General features: G+C 38.9%; 1 protein-coding gene across 2 annotated transcripts in view; it reads right to left on the bottom strand.

Moving 5' to 3' along the window:
* Positions 1-289: 289 nt before the first annotated feature.
* Positions 290-7,720, bottom strand: part of LOC107096821 (myc box-dependent-interacting protein 1-like) — a 20,370-nt gene continuing 12,939 nt past the window's right edge. The window contains exons 2-12 of one of the 2 annotated variants that reach the window (XM_015393688.1): positions 7,513-7,593; positions 7,376-7,430; positions 7,180-7,274; positions 5,072-5,167; positions 3,763-3,870; positions 1,473-1,558; positions 1,320-1,395; positions 1,190-1,245; positions 1,063-1,107; positions 668-710; positions 290-484 (exon numbers count right to left, since the gene is read on the bottom strand). In XM_015393688.1, the coding sequence (XP_015249174.1) occupies positions 305-484; positions 668-710; positions 1,063-1,107; positions 1,190-1,245; positions 1,320-1,395; positions 1,473-1,558; positions 3,763-3,870; positions 5,072-5,167; positions 7,180-7,274; positions 7,376-7,430; positions 7,513-7,593 (921 nt within the window). In that variant the 3' untranslated portion in view covers positions 290-304. The remainder of the gene's footprint in view (positions 485-667; positions 711-1,062; positions 1,108-1,189; positions 1,246-1,319; positions 1,396-1,472; positions 1,559-3,762; positions 3,871-5,071; positions 5,168-7,179; positions 7,275-7,375; positions 7,431-7,512; positions 7,594-7,720) is intronic. The other variant, XM_015393689.1, reaches the window with a different exon arrangement.

The following is a 7,720-nucleotide window of genomic DNA, read 5'->3' as shown; positions in this document are numbered from 1 at the left end:
TTGAATCAATCTGACTGGATGATCTGGTGAACTGGAAAGTGACCTGAGATGACATGATGTGAATTGGAGCTATAGAAATAAACTGAACTGTATTGAAATAAACTTTTAAATACGAGATTAAACTACGAGATTAAAAGGGTTGAAGCGTTGGGTCTCTTCTGTTTAACAACTGTGTTCTCAAAAAAAAGTCAAATATTAAAAAAGTTTCAAAGCTTTAGCCACTATTACAAATACGAGATCAATGACAGACAAATTAGGAACATCAGAGCAGGTATCAGGGTTTCACTTAACAGTGAAAAGGAAACTATATCTGTTCTAAGCTAGGATAGCTTAGCGTCTGTCTGACCTCTTGTGTCGTGCTGGAGGAGTTTGTGTTAGCATCTGGTTCTAAAGCCTCTTCCTCAAACATGCCAGCGATTTGCTGTTTGGGGTCTGGAGATGGGGTAAGTCTGGGTGGAGGCCGGTTGGGCGGAGGTCCGAGCTTCTGCACCATGAGGCGGGTTAGGTATGCAGCGATCCGACGTGCACACATGCAAACGCAGTAATGAACACGCATGTCGGTTAGACAAATTAAAATCAATTTACTGTCGTCTAAAACCTCGGAGAATTAAAACCAGTAAAGTTTTCCATCATAAATTCTGTTTTTTATTGCTTTTATTCTGTTTACCTTTGGTGCAGGGCTAGTCGATTCACTGTGGTTGGCTTCCTCACTGGGAAAAGAGAAAAAGATACCATAAAAAAAACTAATCATTGAGGATGAGGAGGATTTAAGGGTAAAAACCATCAGTGTTCATCCACAAGAGGGCGCCACTATGCTTAAAAATCGAACCTTTCTTCATGCTCTTCAAGTTAATTGTTTGAAAATCAGTCATAGGGCAACTTGAGAGCCAGCCAAGGTCACCTGGAGCTTTATCAGTAATTTATCCAGGAACAAACTGGAAACCTTGATCATTCGGTTTATCTATGAACTAAAATCCATCAGATTGAGGATCTGCAGGCTGGACTGTCATGGTGCACAGAAAGACATGCAGCAGGGAGAGCCATGCATGCAGCACAGTTTACCTCTTTGCACCGTCTCCTTTCCCTGTTGCTGCAGTAGCATCTTTTCTGCACCAGATGGCGTGCTGATGTTAATTACTTTAATTTTCAGATGTTTTCAGGAATCTTTAAAGCTTCAGGCTGAACTTACTTGATCTGCCGTTGTTCCTCCAGTTTGGTCATGATGTCGTTCAGGTTCTGGCTGAGCTGCTCAGAGGAGACCCAGCTGTTGATATCATCTTTAGTTCGACAGACTGAACAGAGGTTTTTTATTTACTCACTTTGCTCATTTCTTTGTGGAAGCTCTCCTGATGACCTGCCAGGCTCTGGAATGTGCTAACATAGACGCCAACACGACTGAAACACAAACAAACACCTTGTTTACGGCTGGATCCAACAGCTGCAGGGAACATCTGGATCGGTCCGTATCTCACCTGTCCCACAGAGTTGGAAGCTCGTCCTGTAACTCCACATTCAGCTCCTCGAAGATCTTCTGAGCCCGACCCAGGTCCTCCTCCGCCTGCGCAGACAGACAGTGAATAAAGGCAGACGCCCAAAGAACCGTCTGAGGAGAGACACGCAGCTCAAAGCGGGTTTAAACGGCAGAGACCAGAAGATCAGGGGGAAACCAAAAGATCAGCTTCTACTGAGTCTCAGAAACACAGAAATGAATTATTCATTAACGTGGTTTAGTTAGTCCATTAACTAGTCCTAAACTCACACGTTATTCAGTTAATTAGATTAAGTGTTCAGCTAGTCCCCTCATTGTTATTTAGTTTTTTCTGTAGGTTAGTTAGATTAGTCAACATTTAAGTTTGCTAGTTAGCTGCTCACCTGTCCGTAAACCCAAATGTTTATTAGTTTGTCACCTAATTACTCAGGCAAACGGAAAGTTAGTTGGTTAGTTGCTTTCCTTTTGGTTAAGCCAATTAAGCCATACATTTATATTTGTGGCATTTAATTATCCAGACAATATGTGAGTTAGTTAGTTAGTGTACTTGATAGGTCAACCTGTAGGTTAGTTGGTTAGTTGCTTTCCTGTTAGTTCAGCCATACATTTAAATTTGTGGTATTTATATATATTTAGACATTAGTTAGTTAGTTTCAGTTAGTTAGCTGTCTAGTTGCTTACTTAGTTAGTTAGTTTGGTAGATTAGTAAACATTTAAGTTAGCTGGTTAGCTGCTAACTTGTCAGTGAACCCAAATGTTTATTATCGTGTCACTTAATCAGGCAAACCGATTGTTATGTATATTTTGTGTTAGTTAATTTGTTAGTTAGCGAGTTAATTTGATGTCAACATGTTGGTTAGTTTGAGAGTTGCTTCCTTATCAGTTAACACCAACTTGTTGGCATTTTATATATGAGGGCGACAGTGGCGTCGGATGTAGGAGTTTGCCCTAAAATCGAAGTATTGACGGTTCAAGCCCCGGCAACGACTTTAGTGTAGTGTAAAGCGCTTTGGTCAAGTCTCCTGACTTCTACATTTATAGTAGTATTTGATTAGGTAAATTTGTAAGTTAGTTGGTTAGTTGCTTTCCTTTTAGTTAAGTCAGTTGAGCCATACATTTATATTTGTGGTTTTTAATTATCCAGAAAATAAGTTAGTAAGTCTGTTGGCTGGTTAGTTGCTTAGTTAGCTGTCTAGTTGCTTAGTAAAGGGCTGGTTATCCTCCTTGCAGTGTGTCGCAGTGAGCTTGTTGCAGATATTTTTGATTTCTCCCCAATATTGAAGCATCCTTTGCGCCATGTTATTCCACGCCACAATGCCAGAGGGCCAATCAGGAACTAGCTTTGGGTCTAGATACGGCCGAGGCGGCGAGGAAGTGGAAAAACGCAAGAGGCAAGTCAGACAGGAGGGAGAAAAAGAGCGGGGATCCAGGTGGAAAAAGGGTCCCTCGCTCTTCTAGCTGGTCCCATCCTCAGTCGTTTTTTACAATGGCGGTCAGACAATGATAACAATGCAATGATAACTCTATTGCTGCATCGTAGGTTTTTGTAAGCTGAAATTTGAGTTCCCCCCCCCCCCCCTTTAAGGCTGTTTTTTCTTTCTTAACATAGATGTCTTCCTTCACTCCCCCTTCAAACCACCTGTCTTCTTTGTCCAAAATGTGAACATTCTGGTCCTAAGCACTAAGATGTAAAGGTTTGTATTTATTGAAAGAAATCTGAAAATAAATGTAATAAACAAAACCAATATTGATCATTTAACTGGATCTCCAAATTGTTTCTATATTTAGGATCAGCATCTTTAGGAGGAGACCATGTTTCCTTTTTCTAAGTGAGGATGAAGAGACGAGCCCGAGCTTCACCTGGTTGTAGGAGAGGTTAGTCTGAGCCACCTGGTGGGCAGAAATCAAACCCTGAGCCCAGCTGGGAGCGGCCATCTCCAACAAGGCTGCTGGCTAACACGGCACACCATGCAGGACGGTCAGAGACGGGAGCGAAGAAAACAAGGAGCAGGACAGGAGGCAAACAAGAACAATTCAAGACAAATGCAAACACGTACATTAGTAAGTTAACCTTTGCTTTATTGCTTTCACACATTTAATCAGATACGTTTGAAACCGACTGATTTAAGGTGGGATTAAATTAATGCAGCCTCAGTTGTTCATGAGCTGAGAATAATTCCATCCCGCCTTAAATTCAGACGTTTCCAGTTGGTTTGCATTCAGATCCAAACCCGACCTGCTGAAAGGAACCAGCCGCTGCTCCTGCTGCTTACCTTGGCGATCTTGGCTTCATCCTTCTTCTTTCCTTTCTGTAAAGAGGCAAAGTGGTGGCGGGCGCTGTCGAAGTCCACCAGCTTCCTCTCTCGCTTGGCTATACGGGACTGGTTGACATCAGATGGACAGAAAACCAAACCAGCAGTGAGTCTTTAAGAAAACTAAAGGTCATTATCTGCTGCTGTGATGTCCTAGAATCTGTCTCCTACAGTAGCAGCCATTTAAAATGGCCGTTCCCAGTCAGACGCCAGAAGAATGGCAGCTCACATTCCTGCAACTCCCAGCAAAATCCCCTCCAACTTCCAGCCACTGGAGTGACCCCCTCTTATATATTTTTCTACTCTGACTCCACCCTTTCACTGAATTACTGGGTCTGACCAGGAGATGGCGCTTCTCTTGAGATCTTAATGTCCACAAATCATGACTGAGAGAATATTTTAGTACGAAGATTGATGTTTGAAAAGGAATTATAGAGTGACCAGCCAAGGACCAATCAATGACTAATCAAGGTTAAATCAAGGAAAAATCCATGATCAATCTAGGATCAATTAAGGACCAATTAAGGACCGGCCAAGGAAAAATCATTGACCCAGCCAAGGACCAATCAAGGACCAGCCAAGGACAAATCAATGATTAATCAAGGATCAATTAAGGACAAATCAATGATCAATCTAGGATCAATTAAGGACCAATTAAGGACCGGCCAAGGAAAAATCATTGACCAAGCAAGGACCAGCAGAGGAGCAATCAAGGACCAGCCAAGGACCAGCAGAGGAGCAATCAAGGACCAGCCAAGGACCCATCAAGGACTGGCCAAGAAAAAATCATTGACCAAGCAAGGACCAGCTAAGGACAAATCACTGATCAATCAAGGACCAATCAAGGACCAGCCAAGGACCAATCACTGATCAATCAAGGACCAATCAAGGACCAGCCAAGGACCAATCACTGATCAATCAAGGACCAATCAAGTACAAATCAATGATCAATCTAGGATCAATTAAGGACCTATTAAGGACCAGCCAAGGAAAAATCATTGACCAATCAAGGACCAGCCAAGGACTAGCTAAGAACAAATCACTGATCAATCAAGGACCATTCAAGGACAAATCACTGATCAATCAAGGTCCGGCCAAGTACCCATAAAGGAAATTAGGGAAATTTTCAATGGTTACTACTGTCTGAGTTCATTATACGTCCCTTTGCTGCCCTCTTGTGTCTCTTTTAAATCATTAAATGTCTACATTTTGTTATTTTGCGTCTCTTTGTTGTCATTGTCCCTTTTCCACACCTGATTCTGGAACTCACCTTGATTTCCGGGAACTGAGCCAGGTATGTGTCCATGCACAGCAGAGATTTGTCTGTCAGGTTCTGATGGTAGCTCAACCACAGCGTGTCCGTGTCCTGAAAAAGGCAAACATTTTGTTCATGTAAAGCTGTTTTCACTCTGCCAGGCTGTTTCTGCACTAATCCTCTATTCCTAAAGGTGTGGACTCTGATTCAGGGCCTGTAGAAGGTCGTTTCCTGTGTTGTGCTGTAACCTTACACTAGTTTTCTGTTTGAGGCACTATTGTCTCATGCTAAACACTGTGAAAACTCTGGGATAATGACACAGTCTATGTGGTCACTTCATCTCATTCTATACGGGGCGCCGTTTGTAAAGTTAAGCAGGCAACAATTAGGGGCAACATTTCTGGTTATTTAGCGTGTTTTAAGGGAAAAATACGCTGTTGTTTTTTTATTTAACAAAGTCTTACGTTGTTAAATATTTAGTTTGGAGTTAAATATTTAGTTTGCAAATGAAATATTTAGTTTGGAGCTAAATATTTATTTAAGAAACTAAGTATTTAGTTTGGAGCTAAATATTTATTCAACAAACAAAAAAATAAATTTGCAAACTCAATATTTAGCTCCAAAGTAAATATTTATTTAATAAACTAAATATTTCGTTTTGAGCTAAATATCTATTTAACAAACTAAATATTTAATTCAGAAACTCAATATTTAGCTCCAAACTAAAAACTAAATATTTAGTTTGTTAAATAAATATTTAGCTCCAAACTGAATATTTAGTTTAAAAACTAAATATTTAGTTTATTAAATAAATATTTAAACTAAATATTTAGTTTGGAGCTAAATATTTATTTAACAAACTAAATATTTATTTAACAAACTAAATATTTAGTTTTTAAACTAAATATTTAGTTTGGAGCTAAATATTTATTTAACAAACTAAATGTTTATTTAATAAACTAAATATTTAGTTTTTAAACTAAATGTTTAGTTTGGAGCTAAATATCTATTTAACAAACTAAATATTTAATTCGGAAACTAAATATTTAGCTCCAAAGTAAAAATGTATTTAATAAACTAAATATTTAGTTTTTAAATTAAATATTTAGTTTATTAAATAAATATTTAGTTTGTTAAATATTTAGCCCCAAACTAAATATTTATTTTAAAAACTAAATATTTAGTTTATTAAANGTTTATTAAATAAATATTTAGTTTGTTAAATATTTAGCCCCAAACTAAATATTTATTTTAAAAACTAAATATTTAGTTTATTAAATAAATATTTACTTTGGGGCTAAATATTTAACAAACTAAATATTTATTTAATAAACTAAATATTTATTTAATAAACTAAATATTTATTTAATAAACTAAATATTTAGTTTGGAGCTAAATATCTATTTAACAAACTAAATATTTAATTCGGAAACTAAATATTTAGCTCCAAAGTAAATATTTATTTAATAAACTAAATATTTAGTTTTTAAATTAAATATTTAGTTTGGAGCTAAATATTTATTTAAGAAACTAAATATTAATTTGCAAACTCAATATTTACAGTAGCTTCAAAGTAAATATTTATTTAATAAACTAAATATTTAGTTTTTAAACTAAATATTTAATTTGGAGCTAAATATCTATTTAACAAACTAAATATTCAATTTGCAAAATCAATAATTAGCTCCAAAGTAAATATTTATTTAACAAAGTAAGATTTTTATAAATAAATCAATGACATAAAAAATGACTAGGAAAAAAATAGCCCCCTTATTTTTCTCACTAAATAACCATAAATGTTGCTCCTAATTTTTGCTTAACTTTACGAACGGCGCCGCATCAACGTAATAATTTCCGATCAGAACAGATTACAGCGGTTTTTACCTCCAGGTTATTGTCCAGCTCCTTCTCTATCATCTCCTTCAGAGCGAAGCGACAGAAAGGCATGCAGTTAGAGGAGAGAGAGCATCAGCAGGAAGAAAGCGGAGGCTCAGCTCACAATCACAGACGGCCAAGAAGGGAAAACATCAACATGCAGGGAAGTCAGACACGTTTTCTCCAGATGGCCTTCCATGCTCCTCTCTGGGCGGGACGTTTTCTAACCTCCTTTAAAGGTGTCTCACCTCCACCAGTGCGTCCAGCTCCTCCTTTCCAAACCAGTCAGGTTCGTACATGTCAGCCAGACAGTCCTGCAGCCGCCGTGACGCGTCGTGCATGGCTGGAACGAACACAGAGTCGCCATTATTCAAAGCAACCTGTGACTGGCTGCTGGATCTGCTCAGGAATCTCCAGACCGCTTCCTGTCTGCAGCAGACTGACCTTTGACCGCTGCCATGTAGCTCTTCAGGTCTTTCTGCAGTTTGCCGCCTTCATTCTGAAACGGCAAACACAGACAGTGAGGAAGAGGAGCGGCGGGATGAAGGTGGAGCAGCGGAGCGAGATGAAGAGCAGCTCACCATCTGCTTGGTGAAGTTAGCAACCAGCTCCTCAAAGGCAGCGTCCCGAGTCTCATCAGCTTTACCCAGCTTCTGGAGGACCTGCAGGGGCCACCGGACACGAGTCATCCATCATCCATCCATCATCCATCCATCCATCCATCCATCCATCATCCATCCATCCATCCATCATCCATCCATCCATCCATCCATCCATCATTCATCCATC

Source organism: Cyprinodon variegatus, unplaced genomic scaffold, assembly GCF_000732505.1.
Source record: "Cyprinodon variegatus isolate N-32 unplaced genomic scaffold, C_variegatus-1.0 Scaffold653, whole genome shotgun sequence".
Taxonomy (NCBI): Eukaryota; Metazoa; Chordata; class Actinopteri; order Cyprinodontiformes; family Cyprinodontidae; genus Cyprinodon; species Cyprinodon variegatus.
The sequence above is the reverse complement of the archived record's forward strand: the minus strand, read 5'-3'. Positions and strand labels throughout refer to the sequence as shown.